This window comes from Mesoplodon densirostris, chromosome 10, assembly GCF_025265405.1.
Source record: "Mesoplodon densirostris isolate mMesDen1 chromosome 10, mMesDen1 primary haplotype, whole genome shotgun sequence".
NCBI classification, from domain to species: Eukaryota; Metazoa; Chordata; class Mammalia; order Artiodactyla; family Ziphiidae; genus Mesoplodon; species Mesoplodon densirostris.
In genome coordinates, this window is record NC_082670.1 from 38680939 (window position 1) to 38707554 (window position 26616).

At 42.7% G+C, this 26616-nt stretch overlaps 2 protein-coding genes across 5 annotated transcripts in view; one reads left to right on the top strand and one right to left on the bottom strand.

Annotated features, from left to right (window-relative positions):
- Positions 1-7963, top strand: part of SRPK1 (SRSF protein kinase 1) — a 92229-nt gene extending 84266 nt beyond the window's left edge. For all 4 annotated transcript variants that reach the window (XM_060109281.1, XM_060109280.1, XM_060109284.1 and 1 more), the window contains 2 exons: positions 3875-3967; positions 5483-7963. In XM_060109281.1, coding sequence (XP_059965264.1) covers positions 3875-3967; positions 5483-5667 — 278 coding nt within the window. In that variant the 3' untranslated portion in view covers positions 5668-7963. The remainder of the gene's footprint in view (positions 1-3874; positions 3968-5482) is intronic.
- An 11779-nt stretch (positions 7964-19742) lies between these two features.
- LHFPL5 (LHFPL tetraspan subfamily member 5) lies at positions 19743-25393 on the bottom strand. Its single transcript, XM_060111452.1, has 2 exons — positions 24982-25393; positions 19743-20134 (listed from the first exon to the last, which is right to left on the bottom strand). Exons 1-2 carry the CDS (start codon positions 25391-25393, stop codon positions 19743-19745), a joined length of 804 nt encoding a protein of 267 aa, XP_059967435.1.
- Between the last annotated feature and the right edge of the window lie 1223 nt (positions 25394-26616).

Sequence of the window (26616 nt, forward strand, 5' to 3'; positions counted from 1 at the left end):
ATTACATTTAAGTAGAAAATCGCATGCAGAAATACGGTCAAGAAGGTTTTTTCGCTTAACTTACGTGGAACCCAAACATCAAAGCGATTAACATAACCTAGCTGGTGCAAATGATTTTCAGCACTTGATTTGGATATTTTGAGTATGTCAACTGTCTCCTGCGTGGTATAACGTTGATTGTTCTCAGTGTTTCGATTGATCGTTATCAACTTCAACTGGTCTACCCGACTGTGGAGCATCATCCAGCGAGAAATCTCCAACATGAAACTTTGCAAACCACTTGTTTTTATTTTTTTTTATTTTTTATTTTTGCGGTACGCAGGCCTCTCAGCGTTGTGGCCTCTCCTGTTGCGGAGCACAGGCTCTGGACGTGCAGGCTCAGCGGCCATGGCTTATGGGCCCAGCCGCTCTGCAGCATGTGGGATCTTCCCAGACCGGGGCACGAACCCGTGTCCCCTGCATCGGCAGGCAGACTCTCAACCACTGCGCCACCAGGGAAGCCCCGCAAACCACTTTTGACACTTTCAGTCGGTCACAGTACCTTCTGCATACACTGCACAAATCTTTTTTTGCATTCCAGTTGCGTTTTTACCTTTCTTGAAATAATAAAGCATAATATGCCAAAAATGTTGCTTTTTTCACAAAAATTCAATTTTGATAAGTCTTTTTTTTTTAAATGCACACTGATAAGACAAGCTGTCACATACAGTCTAACAAAATTGTTTCGAATGAAGTTAAAGACATCTAAGTGCTACTAGAGCCATCTTATGTAAAAACCCGAACGAACCTTTTGGCCAAACCAATATTTGCCAGTTTTCTTATAAAACATCTAGTCATTTTCCTTCCTGTGTAAATCAGTGATTCATTCTTTTCCCAGTTTGGATCTACCTGTTCATCAACTTGTTGCCCAGTTATGCTTGCAACTTTATTTGGAAGTCGATTTTATCAGATACACACTACTTGAATGCAGAGAATATATCCTGTTTGTCTATATAAATTGTACAACATTTAGCATTCTTTTTTCTCCTTTCTGAAAATTAAAGCTATATTTTTCTTTTTAAATGATACTAACATTTGGATTCCATTTTAAAACAAAATATTATTGGTTTATATTTTGCAATACCAGTGGGAAAAGCCCAAGGTGTCAGATGCTCTGAGAGGCTGTGAAAGCAGACAACTAAATGTGTGATGATTTTTTTTAAATCACAGTGGCATTCAAGTAACTAGATGAAATAATAATGTGAATAAAAAAACTTGATTAAAGGAATGTTTTACATTCTTTATGATACAGTTTTGGCGCTTTTGTTTTCAGGATTAATGGGGAGTACTTTGAGAGAGCACTACCAGTGTACCCTCCCAATGTGGAAAATATGTCTTTTACTTTCTGTGCTTTCCTTGATTCTTTGGGAGATCAGGTTCTATGCTTTATGGAACCAACAATGCTATTTCTCAGACTGGTCCCTGGGATGTCAAAAGGCAATGTTAGTAAGGCCTGCTGATATTCCTAATAAGTACCGTTTGAAAAATGCTCTGCTAACTAATCACCATAGCCATATGCCTGTTTTAGTGGGTACAGTTTGGACATGTTTTCTGTATATAAGCCCCTTTTACTGTAATTACTATCTGTGTACACACTTGATTTTTCCCTGTTATCTGCTTGCTTTTTTCTGGGATATAAGTTTGGGACTGTAGACTTAACATCGCTTTAGAAATGCCCTATCATATCTGTTTGCAAGGGTAATTAACTTTTTTCTCTTTATTTCTCTGGATTCCCTATAAATAGTGTGCGGTACAGACTCATATAGTGGCTAGAATTACATTGTACAGGATCTTACGCTACCAAACCTGAAAATTGAAATGTATATGAAAAGACTCAAGTAAGGGAAAAGGGAGAACCAGTTACCCTAGATATTTATATCCTAATTTATTCCCTCCTATTCCAGCCCTTAGATAAAACCTCAGATTACTACTGTTTGGCCCATAAGAGCAGGGAAAAGCAAACCCTATCCCCTGGCTAGTGTATGCACAGTGTTACAAGTCGTGGTAAGACTGGGGCCTAAGTAGCATGTCCTCTGTTATTAGGGACATTCCACAACCTTAAATCTTGGAATAATAGTTGATAATTTTGCCTGTCAGATATATTAATCCTATGATTAATTGATAAGCCAGAGATAGGTTGCTGGAATTTAAAGTAATATAACAATTTTAAGGGAAAAATAATTCCTTGGTAGGAAAAATATTAAAAGAACCAATACTTTACTTGGAAGTTTACAGTAAGACAAATTATAGCCTCATTTATAATTTATACAAAGATATTTACTTGCAGATCCTGCCTAAAATTGGCAGAAATTTTTTGGCAGCCAAATACTTGTTACCAAACCATAAATTTAGTAAAAACTGCTCAAAAGTTATAGTGAATTCATAAAGTTCTTTTAAAATGACACCACTGAGTCCTTTACATGAGAAATAGATATGACCTGAAACCTTCACAAATTCCCAAATAAGTATATGTCTCTAGCATATGGTTTTCCTCTAAGATACATTATTGGAAGTTTTAAGTGATTCCTTTTGACCTGGATTCTGTAACTACAGGATTAAAGTCATTTTTAAAGCTGTTTTGTGGCTAGGAGCTGTCACTTTTTAAAGCCTCTTCATATTTTTACTTTTTGTCACCTGAAGAAAAAGGTAATAGACCTGTCTGTAGGTGTGGATGCTGGCTGGTCCCAAGCTCGTCTCCTGGTGACAGACTGCCCACCTCCCTGGCAGTGCTCACAGTCCATATGCCTGCTGTGACAGTTACAAGACACTACATGACATAAACATTTCAGTGGCCAAAGATAGTCAAGTAGCTGTACTTTAAATGTTTGTGCTCATTTTTTCTTAATAATGTGATTTATTAAATTAAAAAACAAAACAAAAAAACCTCTGGACCAGACATGATAAGATAGGGGTTTTCGTTTGAGTTCTAGCTCTTATTGGCCTTGTGGCTTCAAGTAGGCCGTTCTCCCAGAGGTTCCACTTTTCACCTTTAAAATGGGGTATTAATTTTTGGCCTGTTTTACAGGGTGATTGTGAAAACTCGATCATATGTGAGTGCTTTGTCCTGAACATTCTTAAAGTGATATTACTCTGTGAAGCCCAGAGCACTATTATAAATAAATGTCTGTCCTAGAATGTCTAAAACATACTGCTACACTCTTTTAGCTTAGCTGAAAAACCCACCTGGACCTAGATATAGACAAAATAGAAATAAAATATTATAGTTAAGCCTCCAAACTCCAGAATGGGACTTGCCAACTACTATCAAGGGACCAACCACCGGAAATAATTCTTGGCCTTCCCAGTCTTCCCTTGAGTATCCTCAGTTTTATGTGTACTTACTTTTAAACAGCTAGTTCTTGAAAAAGCTATTCATAGAAAAACCTCTTTTACAGCTTGTCCTTGATCCTGTTCTTCTTACCCTTCTATTTTAGACCACATTGTGCACATTATAGAGCTGATAGGCAGAATTCCAAGACGCTTTGCCCTCAGTGGGAAATATTCACAGGACTTCTTCAATCGCAGAGGTAGTATTGTTAACATGAGTTTTCATCTAGGCCCCAGGGATGCAACTTCAGGAAGCAGAGCATTCACACCAAGATTGTTTTTACTTATCACTCAAGTCCCACTGGAGTGGGTACCTGATTTTTAATGGTTTTCTGGATTCTCCATTAGATGGATAGAGTCCTCTTCTTCCCATTTAGGACAGAAAGCAAGCTGAAATGCTTTATAAAGAGGTGTGCATGCTACTCTTTCTGCCAATATCTAGAACTTCATTTGTTACCCCTGTTATGTATATCTTTTTTCCCCCTCTTGAAATGTTTGAAACATACAGATCACATTGCATTGATCATAGAACTTCTGGGGAAGGTGCCTCGCAAGCTCATTGTGGCAGGAAAATATTCCAAGGAATTTTTCACCAAAAAAGGTAAAATAAATGTGTTTGTTCCCAGACATTAAGGGGACAAAAGTGTTTAACAATGAAGAGGTAAGTACAGCTTGGGTGTGTGTTCCCGACACCTACAGAAGGATGGTCCTACCTTGAATGCTGAGCTGTGACTTAGCAGACCCTGGAGCTAGACTGCCTGGGTTCAGATCCCAGCTGCTCCACTACTTATGTGGCCTTTGACACAACCTCAGTTTGCTGCTTTAGAAATGGAGATTACTTCGTATTAAATTAGTTACTATGTATATAGTAGCTGGCACATGGTTGATTACTCCTACTACAGGACTTCTGAAAAATGGGCAGATTTTGCTGAGGCAGTTCTATCAAAGGGCAAGTAGTTTCAGCTTTTTAAGGGCAGGACTACATCTCACCTTGTAGTCCGTGATACCTAACACAGTCACTTCAACACATCAGTCATATGAATTAACTTTATACTTTCAATTGTGTAAGTTATGTTATCACTTATTAGTGAAGAAAACACAAGATAAAACTCTCACCTCAAATTTTTGCCTAGATAATATATGTTGGCGTATTTAAATATGAATTTCTTATGCATTCTAAATATATTTAAAAGCTTAAGTATGAAACAGTGACCTAGAAGGGACTAGAAAACTGTCTGGCCTTTTTTCCATGGTTCCCTTTTTCCTCACAACCTCTACACTAGTGCTGAGAAAAACCATCTTTCTCAACACTTGACAGCAGGCATCCTCAGAAACATTTCTTAATGTTTCTCTTTGAGTCAGGAAAATGGTGAAGTGCTTCATAGTTTCTTCCTTGTGTGCAAAGTCAAATTAACGGCAAGTACCAAGTAGGTAATTAGGCACTCACTGTCCACAGAAGAGACTTCAAATAAGTGTCATGTAAGAAAAAAATTTTAAAGCAGCATTTACCTTAACAAGTCACTAATCATTGACTGTCTTTTTAAAAAAACATTGTTTCAAGGAGGCAAAAAGTAATGTTCCAGAATAGTACAGAGTGTGATGCAGCTGTATCTGAAAGTTTATTTGTTCTTTTAGTTTTGTTACTTTTATACATCTGACATAGTTTTAGCTCTTTGTTTTTTAATTACTGCCTTATTTCGAAGCAACATTTGCTGAACTATTGAGCCAAAAAAAGAGTACAAGCAAATTATTCTTGGTATGTGGTGATAAATTGCCTCTGAACACTGTATGAGACCATGCTGAGTGTATAGGCATTTGATATTCATTTTAGTGAATACCTAGTTCCTGATAGGCCTGCCCAATTTGATTGGGACAAAAGATCCTGGAATGGTGGAGAAAAAAATTATTTAAAATTTTTAGGCCCTCATGAAAAATGGAGACACTTCTTTCTAAGGAATGCATTAGAGAAGAGATGTGCTTTGTGAATGGAGAAGGATTAGATTCTGATGGCAAAATTTGATTCTTCATAGACTATCTGGATTAGTTCCTGCATTTCCACAAAAGGATCTTGTCACTTGTCAATGTTGGTCAGTTTCTTTTGTACTCTTTACCGTAGGTGACCTGAAACACATCACGAAGCTGAAACCCTGGGGCCTTTTTGAGGTTCTAGTGGAGAAGTATGAGTGGTCTCAGGAAGAGGCAGCTGGTTTCACAGATTTCTTACTGCCCATGTTGGAGCTGATCCCCGAGAAGAGGGCCACTGCCGCTGATTGTCTCCGGCACCCTTGGCTCAACTCCTAAGCCCCAGCCCAGCACCGCAGCAGAGATCACACGCTGGCCCTCTGCCCCTCCCCTCAAGCATTTCCCTCTTCCCTTTTCAGGGTGAAGCTCTTCCTTCAAGGGTTTCTAGGGTGTTTTTTGTTGAATCCAACATGTTCATTTGGGTTTGCTTATTTGACCCTGTGGAGATCCCCCCACAGCCATTGGGCATCCTAGGTGAATTTGGCCTTGATTGGGCTCTGCCAAAGACTAATGGACTAAAATGTGAAACAGCCTCTCACCCCCGTACCCTTGTCTTTCCATTAGGACATCCTTTAAATTATAAGCATCCTTTTAAAAAGAGCTATGAAGATGTACGAGCTCATCCTTTTATTCACTGACTCTAAGAGTCAAATTTTCTAGTGCATATCCTATTGCCAGCATAAGGATGAGAAGGGGAAAGGGTATTACTTCTGTGTACAGCAGAGATATTAAACTTGCTGTATCCAGGCTGCATCATCTTCCTGGATTGTTTCTGTTGTTTTCTATGTTCACGTTTTTTTCTGCGACTTTTAAACTGCTATCTTTTTAAATGAGCTGTATAAACACCAAATTTGGGTACCATTTTATCACTGTTCAAAGCACTGTCAAATTCCTTTCATCCTTTAATAACTCTAATAAGATCCTCGAATCTTTAGTCTGATTTTTGATGGAAACAAAAATGGAACCACTGACTAGCAGTTTCTTCAGAACCACATATATTCTGCAAACTGTCCTTTCCTATGTCTCTTCTGTACCCTACCAGCAGAGTTACTTTGATTGGCTGTTTGTTTTATTTTTTGTTTTTGTTTTTTAATCCCTGGCTGGCACTTTACTCATTGCACTTGAGTTTATTGCCCCATAACTAAAGAATTCAGGATGACTCTAGAAAGGAAAACTGGATTTCAGAGATTTCCCATCTGAGAAGAAACTGTCCTAGAGTTGTCGGTTCTTTTACAAACAGTCCCCAACTTTTATTTACAGCTTTTTCTTTACCTTGTCCAGAATTCAGCCTTGAAGCAGTTTCCCCCTACGGCTTTGCCTTTCTCATTTTCTCAGAGGCTTCATTCAGGTCTTAAATGAAATCCCAGGATACAAGAACCAAGGGGAGGGGGGTGGGATGGCACTTTTTTTTTATTGTTGTTTATTTTGAAGGTTGTAGGGGTTTTTTTCTCTTTTTGTTTGGTTTAAGGTTAGCCATTCTCTGCTGCTATTTCTTTGTATAATGTAAGTTTTAAATTTTGAGATGATTGAAATGTACTTGAGGCTTTTTTTTTTTTTTTTTTTTAATGAGAAAAGGTTTTGTGAATCTTATTTTAGGATGGGCCTCTCCTAGACTTGCCCTAGACATTACGTATGTTCCTCGGGTCATATTGAAAAGCAAAAGAGGGACAGGATTGGGGTCACAGTTGCTTGTTCTGCATGGACCAAGTGGGCCTTGGGGATTACAGCATTCTCCAGAAGCGGCTACAGGACTCTGATTTACAGAAAGCCAAGGAGGTGCAACTTGAGGCTCTACTAGCAAAGCACCGTTGAGACTGTTAGGTAGCAACTTCCTATACAGGAGATTGGAATCTAGATTCTGTCATTTATCTACCGACAAAGGCAAAGGAAAAAGTGGTGCAATTATGCAATCCATTTAACTCGTAAACATATTACCCTGAATAACTGGCCAGCCATTCATCGATCCTTGATGGATAGTTCTGAAATCAGACATGTTCCTATAGAAAGAATTTGAAGTGAGGCTGTTCTATGCACCTATCAAGAATAAAGAAAATAGATTGTATCAGACAACGGCAGGGAAAATCCTTCAGCAATTCTAATCCACTTTGGGTTTTCAGCGATATATACATCTAAAGCAATACCAGACTAGAACTGAATTCTTTTCTATGCTGTAAAATCACAATTGTGGAATTACAGGAATTCTGGTGATGACATGAAGGTGAGCTAACCAAACACACACCAATAGAAGGCCCTGTTTTAGCAACTGACATGAAGAGAAATTTTAGTAAGAGAGAACCTGTAACTTTGGAAATGTTTTCCCACCAAACAAGGGCTTTTCCTCTATCACTTAAGGAGCCAGATGAATTAAAAGCCGTAGAAAGAGGCAGCTGTAGAATTTGATCTTCCAAGCACCCCATGTACCTTTCCTGAACTCAATCATAATGTCAAATTGCCAGGATCTCACTAAAGGATTTCTATTTGCTGTCAGTAAAAAATAAAACCCCAAACACATTTTTATTCTTTCTACTGGTTGCATTGTCTGTTTTCTTTGTAAATGCAGTACAATAAACAAATTATTTAATAACCTACATGTTTCCAGGAGATTTCTGTTTATTTGTTGCCCAAGTTGATCTGACCTAGCTTCAGAATGGAGGAAAGGATTGGTTGAGTTGCTTTTTGAATTTAAATATGCCATGAAACTGGGTAACTTAAACACATGCCATTTTGGGGGGTTTGTAGCTTTGCTTTTGTCTTTAAATTGGGCGTGAGGTGGGATTTAACAAAGTACATTTGGGGAAATTCTAAGAAAATTGTTATTCCCTACATTTGATACCATTTTTGCAGTATTTGGGGGTTTTTTCCCCCACAGATCACAAAGTGCAAAATGTCAAGAGTTTTGTGAACTCAAAGGCACTGGACTGATGACCACTATTATACACAGGTTTTCATATACTTGTCTCATTCACCCCTCAGTATAAATTCTTAGAAATGGAATGGCTGGGGCAGAGAGTAAGCACGTTTTAAAGGCTTTTAATGTTCCCTAACTTACGTGGAGAACAGTTGGACTGTTTTGCTATGACCAACAGTGTTTGAATGGGCCTATTGTAATCTCACTCATTTTATTCCTAATAGCCAGTTTGATTTCCCCAAAAGGGGAATATCTTGTTTTAATTTGCATATTAGATGACTAGTGAAATCAGAAACTTGTTTCATTGGTTCTATTGGCCATTTGTAGTTTTTGGTTATTAGCCTACAATTACCAAGCTTTCTTCTGGCATGCTTCCCTATTTGATGATTTGGTAACATCTTTGTCATTTTTCCATCACATTTTCCAGTTTTTAATTTGCCTTTCATTTTTATTTGTGGTATTTTTGGGCTGCGTTGGGTCTTTGTTGCTGCACACGGGCATTTCTCTAGTTGCCGCGTGCAGGCTTCTCATTGCGGTGGCTTCTCGTTGCAGAGCACGGGCTCTAGATGCGCGGGCTCAGTAGTTGTGGCACGTGGGCCCTAGAGTGTGTGGGCTTAAGTAGTTGTGTGTGGGCCCTAGGGCGCATGGGCTTCAGTAGTTGTGGTGCACAGGCTCAGTAGTTGTGGCACACAGGCTTAGTTCCGCCGTGGCATGTGGGATCATCCCGGACCAGGGATCGAACCCGTGTCCCCTGCATTGGCAGGCAAACTCTCAACCACTGTGCCACCAGGGAAGTCCCTATTTATGGTATTTTAAAAGTTATTCATAAAAAGTCCTCCAGCCCTGAACTACATAAACTGGTTTTTTTTGTTTGTTTTAATTGAGCCATGCTTAAGACATATGTAGTGTGTTCATACTGTAGTGTTGACTAGAATGTAACCTGTTTAAAAAACAACCAAAAAAATTAAATTGGAATTCATCAAACCAGTATGTTCATCAGACTGACAAACTTAGGCAGTTCCTCTAAGCTTTGTGTTAAATGTATGGACCTTGAACTCTGAGGGTTTTGGAAAACTTAAGTTCTAAGGGAGCTTGTAGCTATCTCAAAAGAACTGTCAAACTGAGGTGGAGTTACAGCCCTGAGTGTCCACAGGAGACCATTTAGATGCTCCACAGCAGGCCCAGGTTACAAATCGACTTCATTACTGCTCATTCTTTTATTTTATTTTATTTTATTTTTTTGTGGTACACGGGCCTCTCACTGTTGTGGCGTCTCCCGTTGCGGAGCACAGGCTCCAGACGCGCAGGCTCAGCAGCCATGGCTCACGGGCCCAGCTGCTCCGCGGCATGTGAGATCTTCCCAGACCTGGGCACGAACCCGTGTCCCCTGCATCAGCAGGCGGACTCTCAACCACTGTGCCACCAGGGAAGCCCCATTCTTTTATTTTTGATGCCTGTAGAATATTCCAGTTTGGCCTTATAAGGAAAGTGATTTGCTCTTAGAGTATCACAAAAAATTGATGATTTATTGATAATAGAATCTGAACTTATATTTGCTCTGTAAATAAGGTCTTATGACACCAGAGAAGTTTCAATAGTCCTTTGTGTTTTGCCCACCAATTTGGTGCTGTTGGAGTTAGCAAAGCATTGATAATTTACAGCTCTTTCTCAGTCTACAAAGCAATATGAAAAGATGTGTAAACTTATATAAAGATAATATACGAACCTTGAGACCTACTGAGGAGGAAGTTTGTTTTTATGTCACTTTAGTCTTGTTTTTAAAAGGTGGAATTTTAAAACTAAAGTGATAAGCATTTGTCTTTTAAGTCCTTGTGCAAATATTTATCCACACCAAGTCCTTATGATATCAGAAATATCTCAGTTCAAAAAAAATATTTGAGATCATTTTGTGTTTAGAAGTTTTAACTAAGTAAGCAAGTTTACATTAGTACCTACTCTGTTACTGACTGTACCATTCCTTGTAAAGGGATGAGGGTTTTCAATACATAGATGATCAATCTGATTTTATATCCTCCCAAGTTCAATTTTTTATCATAATCTTCTCTTTTGTCCTTAATTCATATCTAGTTCCCCATTATAATACAATAACAAGCCTTGCCCTCCCATTTGGCAGAACTGGGTTGTGTTATCAGTGTATCAGCTGCCTGCAATTTGAGCTATGTTCATAGAAGTTGTGCCCTTAAGACATTTCATTGGTTGCTTTGGATTTACTAAATATAGAGGAAAGTATGGTCAGTGTTGGAAATTAGTGGACCCTACTATAAATCCTTGAGGTTAGATAGCAAAAGTGGGATGAGTTTGAGGGTTAGGGCCCTTCATCTTCAGCAATTTATTACAAAACAAACATGTATCCATCAGTATGTAAGGTTACTAGAATCTAATCTTTGTTCCAGTAAAGCATTCTAGTAAATGCCCGTTTCAGCAGAAAATTAATTATGAATAACTATGAGAAACAACTTTTTAAAATACTCCAATGATTCTCACCTCCTGGTATTCACACACTTGTGCAATTCCCTCACCTTTAACGTGGGCTGGACTTTGTGATTGTTCTAACAATCAAATTAAGGCAAAAGTAGCAGGATGTCACTTAGATTTGGTTACAATGGGTGCTTCTGTGCACCTGCTCTTGCTCTGTCTTGGAAGACTTGCTCTGGGGAAGCAAGTTGCCAGGTGAATAGCCCTTTGGAGAGGCCCTCAGCCAGCAAGGAACTCGGGCCTTCCGCCCAACAACCTGTGAGAAGTTGAGTCCTGCAGACAACCACTGAGCTTGGAAGCAGATCCAACACCTTAATTGCAGCCCTGTGAGAATCCTTGAGGCAGAGACACCTAGCTAAGCCTTGCTGATTCCTAACCCACAGAAACTGAAATGTTTTAAGCCACTGAGTCGAGGGGTAATTTGTTATGCAGCAACAGGTAACTAATACAGAGATGTAAGATAATGAAAGCATTTAGGAAAGACACCTTTCTGGTTCACATTTCAGATGTAAATGATAAGGCCTTCTTTCTTCTCTTGACCTGCTCAGTGCTAGTCACTGGTAAAGCTTGGGCATCTCAACCATTCCTGTGCTCCAGCCCAAGGCAGAGGAAGGAGTAAAGTAACTCAACTTGGTTTAGAGGAGTGCTGGTTTTATTAATTTTTCTGTATCCTTTCAAAGATGATATTTGAGGCATCTTTAAGAATTTAAAGGTAAAGCCACTTGAAAAGGACTGATAAGCAGTTATTAAGTGTCAGCCAAAATCATTACTTTATTGGAGAGGTTGAATTCTGAGTTTCCTTGATAAAGCAAAAGGTGAAACGCTGAGTCATGTGACTCAAACAGATCTCAGATCGTCCCCAGCGCTGGTCATTAGTAAACATCCACTCCTGCTTTGGTGAAACTCACTGTTCTTGAGAGCAAGGTGTAGGCTATTGGCAGATGCACCTTAAGCCCCCCAGAAACTTCTGTGGACCACCATGGTTGCCATTTCAGAAATATTTTGAAGTTAGTGAGGCTTTTAGAAATTTTTCTTTTGCCTTTTATAAAAAAGTAAAATGAGAAATAACAAATCTATCTAGAAAAGTCACAAAGCTACAGAATTGGCCAAATTCTGTCATTCATCCATTCATCAAGTTTGCATATGGAATTCCCTGGCGGTCCAGTGGTTAAGACCTCTTTTACTGCCGTTGGCCCAGGTTTGATCTCTGGTCAGGGAACTAAGATCCCACAAGCCACGCAACCAAAAATAATAATAAATAATAAATAAAAGCTTGCATAAAGTAGATGCCTGACAATGAAATAATTTTATCGGCACAAGAAAACATGAAAGTGATCATTCTTAAATCCCATTCTAATAGTCCCCATCATCAACAACTGGGACAATGCTGGGATACTCATACCTAGCCTATCTGAACTGGAGAAGAAACACTGCACTGACTGGGCAGGTTGTCAGAGTGCACTGGTTAAAAAGCATCTTTTAAACCAGTGCACTCTGAATAATCCCTGCAGCCCAGAATAAGAAGCCTGTTTTCCGTGTCACTGCTGGTTGATCAACAACAAGATCCATTGAGGTTTTGTTCGACATTTACCCATTTTCTGCCTGTGAGAAAACGGCACCCACATTTTCTCTTTACTGAGCAAACAGACAAAAGACCAGAAAAAAGCACCTGTTCTTCCTGGATCATTCACTGCAGATAATCAACAAAACCCTGTTTCTATTGCAATACATACCATCCTTAGGGCGGGGAACAGCCTAAAGAATCTAATCTTTGTCTTGGCATTTGCTACAGTGAGGTATTACCTAAATTGAGTTCCCCTCTAGAGACTGGTAAAAGATTCACCATTTAATGTACCAAATCCAAAGTTGTATTTTTTTACAAGAGAGTTCATCTATTACTCTCACAAATTACTTGGCCACAAGTAACAATTTTCCAAAACTGGTAGCCCATTCTGATTGGGTCAGTGTGGACACTGAAAAAATGTGATTTTTGGTTCCAAAGGGAAAAAAAGAATTTAGTCTCAAAAGTTTTTAGATCCTAAAGTCACCCAATCCTGATGGATTCAGGCTCCGGTGACCTCTCCAATCCTTACCCATCTCTGAGCATCAATAAGAAAACAAACCTGAAAAGAAAAAAGCGAAGGACCCCCTAAACCTCAACCTGAAATGATCCAGCATGCTTACAGCCACCTCTTCTTCATCGCCCTCTTAGAGCCGGGTGTCAATTTCGGGGTGCTTTCAAACAAGTATCCTCAGTGAATTAGACTGTCAGGGACTCACCTGGGAGGTGAGACTTGTCCTGCTCTCATTTTACCGAGAGGCCTCAAGAGGGTAAAGCAATTTGCTGGTGTGAAAGGATAGGAAGAGAAAGTGGGTCCCCAGTCAGGAGAGTTAAACACATGTCTCTGAACACCTTGGATGTGGTCACTGCAGTTCTTCCTCGCTGGAGTTTTCCGGATACAGTAAGAGGTCTTGTCTTAGGAGATTGTCATCCTATAATGAAAGGCTTCAGGATTTCAGGCCTAGAGCAGCAGATACAGGGAAGCATGGAAGGAACAAGTTTCTGTTTCTGAAGAATTTGATTCCTTCATTTTCCATTGTCAGGGAAATAGATGACCTGTGGTATTAAAAAAAAAAAAGATTGCAAGATTATAGAATTTGACATTTTTTAAGCCAATAAAAACACAAAACTTCCCCATGTATGCTCACATTTTGATTCAGTTCTACTCCAGACATGCAAACTTCCTCACTAGTATATAAGATAGTATCAGTGTCCCTCAAGTAAAAACTCGTAAATGTCTTTTAAGATGTAAATAAATGTAGTGCAAGAAAAAGAAAAAAGCGGACAGCTGTAGTTAGCTTTGATTCAGTAATTCCACTCCAGAATTTATCAACAGGAGCAAAAAGTTATCTATGATAGCAGTGCTAAATGCCTAACTAAGGTCTCGTTTAGCAATGAAATGGTACACCAGTACTGTGGAGTTTGTGGCTTTTAAAAATTTCAGTAAGGAACATGGCAAAAACATGAGAAAACATTTATACTCTGTTTACTACTCGAAGTGTGACCCCTACCCAGCAGTGTATCACTGGGGAGCTGGTTAGAAATGCAGTGCTTGGCACCACTCCAACTGAATCAGTCTGAATTTTAACAAGGTCCCCAGGTGAGTTATGCACATTAACGTTTAAGAATCGTAAGTGTGTGTGTGGCGGGGGGGGTGGACGATGCTAATTTATCACTATTCAAAAAAGTATGTCTGTGGTCAGGGATGGGAAGGTTCTTAGCAAAAATTATCAATAAGATACTTTAAATGGAGATAATCCCTGCGACCCACACAAAGTGCCTGGCCTGCTGTAAGTCCTCAATAAATGACAGCTATCAGGGAGGTGATACTGTTGTGGGCTATTCCTTCTCTTCCTTCCTCCATCCCTCCCTCCTCCCCCACCCTTTCTTTCTTTTTAAAGGTGTTCCTTCATGTCCTTGTTAAATCACATTTTAGAAACTGAAATGACAATAAGGAAATTAACATGTGTTTCATTTTCAACCAGACATTAAAATTGGTTAAATTCGTGTTTTGCTTTTTGCTTCAGCTATCAGGGAGCTAAATTTAATACTCAATACACTAATTCTGTTAGCCTAGCTTTCTGTAATATTTGTTTTCTTCTCTATGACTTTTATTTCCTATTTTATTAGGTTTTCCACTATGTCTCTTAAAATCATGTAAACTTCTTTCTGAAAATAAGGGTCCAAATGACAATAATGACTTCTAAAAACAGTCTGTTCTTGTTTGCCAGGCTCCACAAAAAGATGAGTTTATGAAACCACCTGCCTGTTTTAAATTATTTCTTCTCTCCCTGTGCTTTTACCACTTCTAAAGACACACGTAAAATTAAAGGGTTCCTGTTTGCCCCTCAGTGAAGGTCTCAGATGCCAGCCAGCTCCTGCCCCCTCCCACCCCACACCCACCCCCCTAACCCCCTCTCTCCCTAGGCCCTACAGCCCAGCTTCATGAGTCATTCTGCGAGCCCACAGCACTTCCAAAGGAACACAGACCACTCTCCAATCAAATTACGCACCAACACTCCTGTTGCTTCAGGCTTCCTCTGCAATAAAAAAAAAGAGAAGAGTATGTGTTTACAACCAAGCCTTGTTTTCAGGATAATTCCCTGCACACTATTCCCTCTCCAAACTAGTTCTAATTCCTCTTATTCACTCTCAAGAAAGCTTGCGCTTTTTGTTCATAATGTTTATCAGCTTGTGATTCCATCTTGCATGATTGTCTCCCTTACTAGACTTAAGGTCCAAATGTAGACTTCCTCCCTCACTGTACCGCCTGGACCTAAAGGTGTCAGTGGGCACCTGGAGCACATGTCCTATTATTGGCTGGGCAGATGGATGATATAAAGAGTGGAGGTACTGGAAAGACAGAAGGTGGAGAGAACTAACATTTATTCATCACCTAAAATATGCAGGTATTGTTGGTGCTTTATATACACTATCTAATCCTCAGCACAATCTTATTTTTTTATTGAGGTATAATTTACTAACATAAAACTTACTCATTTAAAGTATACAACTCAGTTGTTTTTAGTGTATTCACTACATTGTGCAACCATCACTACTATCTGCTTCTAGAACATTTTCATCACCCCAAGAAAATCCTGTGAACTTTAGCAATCACTCCCAATTCCCCCCCTCTTCCCAGCCCCGAGGAAATACTAAAATTTACTTTCTGTCTCTGTGGATTTGCCAGTTCTGAACATTTCATATAAATGGGGTCATACAGTATCTGGTCTTTTGTATCTGGCTTCAATGTTTTCTTCCACACTATAGCAATTACCAGTACTTCATTCCTTTTTATGGCTGAATAATAACTCATTGTATGGATATACACATTATGTTCATTCAGTCATCAGATGCATGACTGTTATGGTACTATGAACATGTGTACAAGTTTTTGTGTGAACATATGTTTTCAATTTTCTTGTGTATATACCTAGGAGTGGAATTGCTGGGTCACGTGGTAACTCTGTTTAATCATTTGAAGAACTGCCATTCTGTTTTCTACAGCAACTGCACAATTTTACATTTTCTATAGCAACATACGAGGATTCCAATTTCTCCACATGTTCATCAGTACTCGTTATTGTTCATCTTTTTTGTTACGGCCATCCTAGTGGGGGTGAAGTGATATCTCATTGTGGGTTTTTTTTTTTTTTTTTAGTTTCTCTTTATAACAAAGTGAATCAGTCATACATATACATCTGTTCCCACATCCCCTCCCTCTTGCGTCTCCCTCCCTCCCACCCTCCCTATCCCACCCCTCTAGGTGGTCACCAAGCACCGAGTTGATCTCCCTGTGCTATGCGGCTGCTTCCCACTATCTATCTACCTTACGTTTGGTAGTGTATATATGTCCATGCCTCTCTCTCGCTTTGTCACAGCTCACCCTTCCCCCTCCCCATATCCTCAAGTCCATTCTCAAGTAGGTCTGCGTCTTCATTCCTGTTTTACCCCTAGGTTCTTCATGACATTTTTTTTTCTTAAATTCCATATATATGTGTTAGCATACGGTATTTGTCTTTCTCTTTCTGACTTACTTTACTCTGTATGACAGACTCTAGGTCTATCCACCTCATTACAAATAGCTCAGTTTCATTTCTTTTTATGGCTGAGTAATATTCCATTGTATATATGTGCCACATCTTCTTTATCCATTCATCCGATGATGGACACTTAGGTTGTTTCCATCTCCAGGCTATTGTGAATAGAGCTGCAATGAACATTTTGGAACATGTCTCTTTTTTTTTTTTTTTTTTTTTATTTATTTGTTTATTTATGGCTGTGTTGGGTCTTCGTTTCTGTGTGAGGGCTTTCTCTAGTTGCAGCAAGCGGGGGCCACTCTTCATCGCGGTACGTGGGCCTCTCATTATCACGGCCTCTCTTGTTGCGGAGCACAGGCTCCAGATGCGCAGGCTCAGTAGTTGTGGCTCACGGGCCCAGTTGCTCGGCGGCATGTGGGATCTTCTCAGACCAGGGCTCGAACCCGTGTCCCCTGCATCGACAGGCAGATTCTCAACCACTGCGCCACCAGGGAAGCCCACATGTCTCTTTTTGAATTATGGTTTTCTCAGTGTATATGCCTAGTAGTGGGATTGCTGGGTCATATGGTAGTTCTATTTTTAGTTTTTTAAGGACCCTCCATACTGTTCTCCATAGTGGCTGTACCAATTCACATTCCCACCAGCAGTGCAAGAGTGTTCCCTCTTCTCCACACCCTCTCCAGCATTTATTGTTTCTAGATTTTTTGATGATGGCCATTCTGACTGGTGTGAGATGATATCTCATTGTAGTTTTGATTTGCATTTCTCTAATGATTAATGATGTTGAGCATTCTTTCATGTGTTTGTTGGCAGTCTGTATATCTTCTTTGGAGAAATGCCTATTTAAGTCTTCTGCCCATTTTTGGATTGGGTTGTTTGTTTTTTTGCTATTGAGCTGCATGAGCTGCTTATAGATTTTGGAGATTAATCCTTTGTCAGTTGCTTCATTTGCAAATATTTTCTCCCATTCTGAGGGTCTCATTGTGGTTTTGATTTGCATTTTCATAATGACTAATGATGTTGAGTATCTTCTCATGTGCTTTTTGGCCATTTGTATATCTTCTCTGAAGAAAAGTCTATTCAAATCCTTTGCCCATTTGGGACTTCCCCCGTGGTCCAGTGGTTAATACTCCATGCTCCCAATGCAGGGGGCCCAGGTTGGATCCCTGGTCAGGGAACTAGATCCCGCATGCCACAACTAAGAGCCCGCATGCCACAACTAAAATCCCGCACATGGCAACGAAGACCCGGCGCAGCCAAATAAATAATTAATTAAAACTGTGTACTTAAAAAAAAAATTCTTTGCCCATTTAAAAAATTGGGTTATTTTTTATTATTGTTGAGTTGTAGGAGTTCTTAATATACTCTGGATACTAGCATTATGATTATGACTTGCAAATATTTTCCCCCAATCTATGGGTTGTCTTATCACTTTCATGATGGTGTACTTTGAAGCACAGAGTTTTCAATTTTGGGCTTCCCTGGTGGCGCAGTGGTTGAGAGTCCGCCTGCCGATGCAGGGGACAACGGGTTTGTGCCCCGGTCTGGGAAGATCCCACATGCCGCGGAGCGGCTAGGCCCGTGAGCCATGGCTGCTGAGCCTGCGCGTCTGGAGCCTGTGCTCCACACAGGAGAGGCCACAACGGTGAGAGGCCCGTGTACCGCAAAAAAAAAAAAATAAAGTTTTCAATTTTGATGAAATCTAGTTTATTTTTTTCTTTGGTACTTGTGTATTAGGTGTCAAATCTAAGAAACCATTGCCTAATCCAAGATCTCTTCTAAGAGTTTTATAATTTTATATCTTACATTTAGGTCTTTGATGCATTTTGAGTTAATTTTTGTATATGATGTGTGGTAGGTAGCCCAACTTCATTCTTTTGCATGTAGATATCTGGTTGTCCCAGCACCATTTATTGAAAAGACTATTCTTTTCCCCATTGAATGGTCTTGGGCACCCTTGCTGAAAATCAGTTGGTCGTAGATGTTTGGTTTTATTTCTGGACTCTCTATTTTATTCCACTGATCTGTATGTCTATCGTATGTCAGTACCACACCGTCTTGATTATTGTATCTTTCTAGTAAGTTTTTTTTTTTTTTGTGGTACACAGGCCTCTCACTCTTGTGGCCTCTCCTGTTGTGGAGCACAGGCTCCAGATGCGCAGGCTCAGCAGCCATGGCTCACGGGCCCAGCCACTCCACGGCATGTGGGATCCCCCCAGACCGGGGCACGAACCCGTGTCCCCTGCATCGGCAGGTGGACTCTCAACCACTGCGCCACCAGGGAAGCCCCTCTAGTAAGTTTTGAAATCAGGACATGTGTGTCCTCCAACTTTGTTCTTCTTCAAGATTGTTTTGGCTATTCTGGGTCTCTTGCATTTCCAATTGACAAGCCAATCCTAAAATCAAAAAGCCAGCTGGAATTCTGATAGAAATTGCATTAAATCTATAGATCAGTTTGGGGAGTATTGACATGTCAGCAATATTAAGTCTTCTGATCCATGAACATGGATGTTTCCATTTACTTAGGCCTTTTCTTTAAACGATGTTTTTTAATTTTCATGTACATTTCATTTACTTTTTTGTTAAATTTATTCCTAAGTATTTTATTCTTTTTGTTGCTATTGCAAAATAAATTTTTAATGTCATTTTCAGATTGTTCATTGTTAGTGTATACAAATACATTTTTGTATATTGTTCTTATATTTGGCAGCCTTGCTGAAGTTGTATGTTAGCTTTAATAGTTTTTAGTGGCTTATTTAGGATTTTCCATATACAAAATCATGTCATCTGCTAATAGAGATTGTTTTTCTTCTTCTTCTCCAAAGTAGATGTCTTTTATTGCTTTTTCTTGACTAATTTTCCTGGCTGTAACCTCCAGTACAATCTTCAATAGAAGCGACAAGAGCAGACATCCTTATCTTGTTCCTGAGTACAATCTTGTGAAGTAGGTATTTTTTACAAAAGAGGAAAAACCTGCCTCCTACCCTCTAATGAGGGGAAGTGAGGCTCAGATCAGAAAATGGATATACGGAGAACCCCCAGGCTACTCTAACCCAAGGGGGGCTAGGCTCCCACCATCTGCAGTCCAGGAGCTGTCACATCTCTGCCCTAACCTACCTTTCCTCCTTCCCCAACAACTCATCATCCCCTTTGCTCCCCTGTTGTTCCTCTCTCCACCTAGCAAACTCCCCTGTTATTTCAAGACCCAGCCTCAGTGCCACCTATGGGAGGCCACACCTAGCTCCCCAAGCTGGACCAGGGCTGTCTCCCCTGTAGGCCCTGAGAGTGCAGGGGGACAGGGGGACACGCTTCTATCACAGACAGCCTTTCACGTAGGTCTGTCAATGCCTTATCGCATGCCAGCCTGCAACCCTCCACTGGCCCTTGGCGTCTGCAACAAGGGCTGTGTTTGATTGGTCTTGGTGTCCCCACCCTTGGCCAGTGGCCAAACCTCAGGCACCTGGCAGAGGGGAAGCCTCACCTCCCTGGGGTAGAGAGAATTACCGTTTCCATCGGCCTTATAGTCGTCAGGGAGCAGCTTGTCCTGGCGGTAGCCCAGCACAAAGGCCAGGAAGGAGAGGATGAGGGCATCTCCAATGCTGAGGATGGCCAGCATGAAGGCCCAGCGGATGGTGCAGTGGCCCAGTGTGTATTTGCCGGTCTGCTCCCCACACATGCGCCGTACCTCACTTGAGTCCCAACCATCTGGGTAGACCAGGCAGCCAATCATCAGGCCTGTGGCTGAGGGGGCAGGAGGGGTACAGATGGTGTCAAGCTGGGTGTGCTCGCCTGCTGCCTCCCACCTTGCACTGCTGTCATTGTGTCACCTCCCTTCTTATTAACAGCCTTGAGAGGCACAAGGGGCAGCTCCTGCCATCCTTCTTGTAGAACACGGGGGAGAAAACTGAGGCTCCAAGAGCTAAAGCTACTTGCCCCTGGGGGCCAGTGGTCAGGGGTGGAGGCTGAGAGCAGAGCTCCTCAGCCCTGGGAGGTTCTGCCACAGCACCAGGTGGTTCTACCAGGCCCTCAGCTGTACCCCTCACTTTGGACTTGACGAGGCGCCTGGCTTCAAAGTCCTCCCTAAATCTGGTCCCAGCCCAGAGAACTCATCACTCCTCAGATGTACATTTGTTCATACTCCAACATCTCTGAAATAAGTGTAATAACAAAGCTTTAGGCTATAATTTGATTCGAAGTATTTTTCCTTTTTACAGCACATAGAATAATGGTGTGTCCTAACAACTCAGGTATCTTAGATTGAATGAATACAGGAAGTTTTCCAGCCCCATCTCTGGCTGCTTCCTTCATGAACCTTCCATTCAAGCAAACAGGTCTCCACACTATTACCCACTACGGAACAGTGCAGTTGTCCACACTTCCCTGAATGTGTTTAAAATGCTGATTCCCAGGTCAGGGTTGGGTTCAGGAATTCCTGTCTTTAAAAGCACTCTTTTGGGTGATTCAACAGGAAAAGCTGGGAAACACTAGGGAAGGCTGCCTGGATCTCAAGCCCAGCTCTTCACTAACTAGCTGTGTGACTCAGAGCAAGCTACTTAAGTTTTCTTGCCTCAGTTTCCTCATCTGTAAAATGGGAATAATAATAGTATCTACCTGTTTGGATTGCAGAGAGGTTACAATAAGTTTATATTGGAAAAGTGCTCAGAAGGTTGCCCGACACATAGTTGGCATTTCCTGAGTGTTAGCTAGTATGCCACACTGTGCTTTCATTGATTTAGCGTTGACAGCCAAAAATTTCATCTTCCCCGCCTTCCCTCCACTACTCCCACACCCTCCCACCAAATTTCCACCCCAACTTAGCTGCCCAGACAGGTACATATTCCTGGGATGTGACTGGGGCAACCCAAGGACAACCACCAGGCAGGCAGGGGGTGCCTTCCTTCCCTTGTCTGTGCCACTTTCCCACCCCTGGCTCTCCTTTCACAGGCCTGGAGGCTCTTTAGTCCCAAAGCTGTTCCCTACCTGGGAGCCCCATGGAGAAGCACCTCGCAGGACCCAAAGTCACCAACCTGGGGCTCCGCTTGTTCTTGCAAGGAAGGTTAGCAGATCAAACAAAAGCACAACAAAGTGTAAAGATAAAGGATCCCACCTCCCCACCTAAATGTATCAACCATCCTTGTTTTTTTCTAGGAGGAGCTCATTTACATACTTCTCTTATAGATTACAGAATACTTCATGTACCATTTTTCTCTTGACCCTTACCACAGTTCTGTGAAGTAGGCCATGTATTAATATCCCATCTTCAGATTAAAAGACTGAGGTCTCAGAAACCAAGTGAGCTGCCCAGTCATTTAGCGATGGCAGAGCCAAGACCTGCTATCATGGCTCCTGACTTTCTTGACTTCAAAGTTAATTCCCCCAGCCTCCCAGACTGACATCTCTCCAAAGAGCCGAATGTATTTAGTGGTGACATTTCAGACTTAGTGACAAACAGGAAGATCCTTAGGATGGAGGAGGGGGACCCTCCCAGAGCTCTTTGGTAAAACCTGTGCTCTTCCCCACTTAGTGTGTGACAAGTCCTCTGGTACCTGGCATGGCCCCCTTCTCCTCTATAGCACCTCCCTACAGGGGTTCAGAAAAGATCGCAGGGTCTCCGACTTGGAAAAAGGTTGTTACTATGGGTGCCACAGCCCTCTAGGAGCACCCCACCCATCTACCTGGGCACAGTGGGGGTCTACCCCATTGTGGTGCCTCAGGGCTCTAAATAGAGGCCAGCAGGGTATTCTCAGGCAAGTTTACTTACCCTGACTTCCAGTCTCTCATCTGTAAAATAAGGATAATAATACCTGACTTGGAACAGGGTTATGAGGGTTAAGTGTGATCATGTATAGAAAGTGCTTACTGCAGTGTCTGGTACATGGTAAGTGGCCAATTAATGTTAGTTGTTGCTATTGTTATTGGCATTGAAGTCAGATGGAAGCAACCTCGATGGATGTGGCTGTCATTAGAGCTGTTTACAAGTATTTCAGGTACATAGTAGGATTATACTTCCTCGCCTCTCTCCCTTGAAGTTAGGCAAGTTCACAAAAATTCCTTCAGCCAATAAAATGTGAGCAGAAATGCCGTGTGCTTTTCCAGGCCGGAGCATTTAACTGCTGATGGAGACTTTCCAGAGCTCCCTTTCCCTTCGCAATGATGACAGCCCGATGACAGCTGATGCTCCATCAGCCTGGGCTCTGGAAGAGCACAGTGAGAGCAGAGCCCTCCACTGATCCTCAGTGAGCGTGTACCATTATCAAGAAATAAACCTTTGTTATAAGCCACTAAGATTTGGGAGTTGTCTGTTACTGTGGCATCACCCCATCCATCCTGACTGATAAAGTTGTTTTGTGTTTTTCATGTTTACTGAGCACCTACTATGTGTCAGGCACCATGCAAGGTGTTTTACATGCATTATAACATCCCATCCTCGCAAGAACCCTGTGATGGGGGTACTGTTGCTACCTTCTACAGATGAGTTTAATAGAACTCAGACAAGCAAATTGCCCTACCTGTGTTTTTAGGATCTGGGACCACATTCTGCCTACACCTGGCATCCAGAAGCTCAATTAACTTTGTTAAGCTACAGCCCCACACTGCCCCATTCATCAGTCCTCTTCCCCTTCTCCTGCTCCCTTCCCTGGCCCCAGGCTTCTTGGCAAGGTTAAGCCAACTGGTTTAGGTTTCTTCAAATGGAGGAATCTCCCAGCTGCTGGCTGTGGGGCACACCTCCTCCTCACCCCTCCCTTTGGCTCATCTTCCCTTCCCCAGCACGGAAGAATGGAACATGACACCACCTTTGCTCTCCCCCAACGTAAATGTTTCATGGGATGGCACCTGGCCACCTCTGCTATCGGTGTCTTCAGCTCCATGACCCAGACAGGATCTGACTCAAATGGCCTGGTGACCCCTCCCCTACCCAGGCCCTCCCAGCACTGCCTGTTCAGAAAATGGCACCTGTTGCAGGAGGTTGAGGGAGTGGGACAGTGGAGAGAATGAGAGAGGGAGGGTTGTGTTTCCAGCATCCCATAGCTCTGATATGGAGGACCAGCTGGCAAGCGTGCCAGGGTTCATTCTACTACTCTTTGTCACAGAACTGCTAAATCTTCATTCTCCCTTCTTCCTCCCCACTGTTCACTGAGACGTACCTCATCCCTGCCCCAGCCTCTCCCTCATCATATAGAGGGAGTACAGAGAGAGGGAGATGGCAGGGGGATCGGGGAGGCAGCTCTGGAACCAGGTAAGTAGCCTGAGTACAAGACTCAGAGTCGAAGGTTCTGTCGCTCACTACCTGTGTGCTAAAAGACAAGTTACCGGCTAAGAGCCTCTTCTGTAAAACAGGAGGAAAACCCACCTCACTGTGGCATGATGAGGCTCCTCCAGATGATACATGTGAAAGTACTTTACAAATCATTACACATGTAAATGTGTGCCTCAATAGAAAACGTCTTTGGGGGCTTCCCTGGTGGCGCAGTGGTTGAGAGTCCACCTGCCAATGCAGGGGACACGGGTTCGTGCCCCGGTCCGGGAAGATCCCACATGCCGTGGAGCGGCTAGGCCCGTGAGCCATGGAGGCTGAGCCTGAGCGTCCAGAGCCTGTGCTCCGCAACAGGAGAGGCCACAACAGTGAGAAGCCCAAGTACCGCAAAAAAAAAAAAAAAAAGTCTTTGGAATACAGCTAGTTCTTGGGACTCACTGCCTTTATTCTATTGCCTTTGTTGCCAGATGATCTGCTGTAGCCTTGGCTAAGTCTTATCTTCTCTCTCAGTCCCAGATTCCTCATCTATAGTTGGGGGGAGGATGCTATAGCTCTCTAGGGTCCCCTCCAACTCTGACAGTCTTGAGTCTACGTGTTTGGTTGTATGAGATTCTGATCCCTATTCCATTCTCCCTGTTAACACTGCTTCTCATTCTAACCAATAATGTCAAGATGATTTCACTCTAGACTTCAGTCCCTCACAAGGCTCCTGGACGTTTCCCTAGTATGGACAGTCTGTGTGTGGTCCTTGGAGGGACCAAGGGCTGCAGGACAAGGTCTTAGGCATCACTTCCTGGGCTTAGAGGAGAGCAGGACCAGCTGGCCCAAGGACCCAGTGGCCTGCCTAGGGCCAGGAGCAGGAAAAGGGGGACAGGGAAGGCCTTGCCTCTGAGCACCACCAGTAGCCACCTACCCCACATAGTTCTAAAAGACCCTATTCTCCTCCCCCATCACAAAATATCACTTCCACTTGCTGCCTCAAATGCTCACACTTGCTGCATCAAGCATGGAATCCTATAATTAGGGAACAAAGACCTTCACTCTACCATAAGTGACTTGCTCCTGGGCAAATCATTTCCCCTCTCTTGACCTCAGTTCCTCATCTACAAGAAGAGGAGGTTGAACAATTTGATCTCTAAGGCCTTTTTGGTCTCAGCCATCCTAAGACTCTCTAATTACTCTTCCAAGGCATCTGCAGAGCATTGAGTATGGTTGCACTATAAAGGAGGAAAGCTGAGTAGGAGGCTCAGAGACTCCACAGAAAGTGGGATGGTGGGCCCCTGCCTGCCCTCCCGCTATCCCTCCGGCTATCCCTCCGGCTATCCCTGCTCACCCGCAGCCAGCTGCATCCATGCGCAGATCTTGTAGACAGTGGCTGTGTTGCAGACAAAGAACAGGCTGAAGCAGATGATGGAGCCAATGATGAGGAACATGGCCAAGGCCACAAAGAACATGGCAGTCTTGAAGGCTCTAGAGGGGATGGAGGAGAAGTCCAGCGGGCCACCCTTGCAGATAAGCTCAGACGACAGCACGTTGCCCACGCAGTAGGAGAAAAGCCCAAAGTAGCCTGCCTGGGGTGTGTTGACACTGTCACCGATCCAGTAGGGCTGGATGAAGAGTGCCATGACCAGCACGGAGAAGCAGATGGTGAGTGTGCCCCACATCACACCTACAGCCCTCGAGTTCCTCACATAGTTGGTATGGTAGATCTTGGCTGCCTCCTGGGCAGGCAGCAACTTCACCATGGTGAGGGCACTGGGTCCTGGGCTGGGGACTTGTGGGCTGGAAGTGGCTTTGAGGATGGATGGAGGCCCAGAAGTGGGTCACCCCTCAGCCAGGTTTGGGGAGAAGGCGGAGGTCAGGGCACAAGGTAAGGCTCCCTCCAAGGTAGAAGAAAGAGGACTAATAGGACAGGGAAGATGACCTTGGCCTCTTCAGGGGAAGCTTGTCCAGGTGCCTGTGTCCGCTCTTGCTCTAGCCGGGCTGTCTCCTGTCTCCTACCTCCTCTCAAACCCGCCGTGGTCTCGGGCCTGCTGGCGCCGCCCTGCCCCGACCCAATGCCAGCTGAGAGCACCAGAGAGCTCCGCCCCCTTCGCGCGGCCCGGCTCCTCCTCCTCCCTCCCTCCTCCGAGAGCACTGCTTTCAGCACCGTGGCCAGCGCCTCGGGACTCTGGGCAGAGGACGGTGCAGAGCGGCCGACCTACCCACTGCACACCCCCGCCACTGGGAATCAAGGCCCCTCTTCACCCTCCTGAGCAGGGAAGGCAAGAATTGAAGGCGTGAGGCTGCGGTTGTCACATTCCTGTCGCTTGGTTTCCAGCCGCAAAACCGATTCTTGAGCGCAGTCCGTATCCCATCCCACCGCTCCCTGGCTCCCTATTCATCCTCCCGGAACCTCCAATCCCCCGGAGGCCAGCACCGCCTTCCGGGTCACTGGTTTCTCATCCCTATCATTCAGTCGACAATTACTAAGAGCCTACTGTGTACTACGCCCTATGTTGGAGGATATCTTCCCTCAGCAAGAATCATAGAATAAAAGGACAGGGCAGGGCCCCTGCTCTCAAGGACCGTGAGGTATTTACATATATGTAAATATATGTGTATTTGCAATGCAGACTGATAGGGTGGTAATAGAAGCTACAAGGTAAAGAACAGTTCTTATGAGCCTTCTCAGACCTTAACATATGCTTTTTGTTCAATACAATGTCTTTCTCCTCTTGTTTAGTTTTTTGTTGCCTATTTCTTTTTTTAAATTTAGTTTTTATTGAAGTATAGTTGATTTACAATGTTGTGTTCATTTCTGCTGTACAGCAAAGTGACCCGGTTATACACATATACACATTCTTTTTAAAATTCTTTTCCATTATGGTTTATCCCAGGACATTGAATATAGTTCCCTGTGCTATACAGTAGGACCTTGTTGTTGATCCATTCTATATGTAATAATTTGCATCTACTAACCCAGACT

What these genes read in the sequence shown, in the direction of transcription:
- LHFPL5 (XM_060111452.1), bottom strand. Translation starts at nt 25,393, where the DNA reads ATGGTGAAGTTGCTGCCTGCCCAGGAGGCAGCCAAGATCTACCATACC. An exon ending in ATGGATGCAGCTGGCTGCGG is followed by an intron (nt 20,135 to 24,981) that starts GTGAGCAGGGAT and finishes CTGCCCCCTCAG; the next exon opens with CCACAGGCCTGATGATTGGC.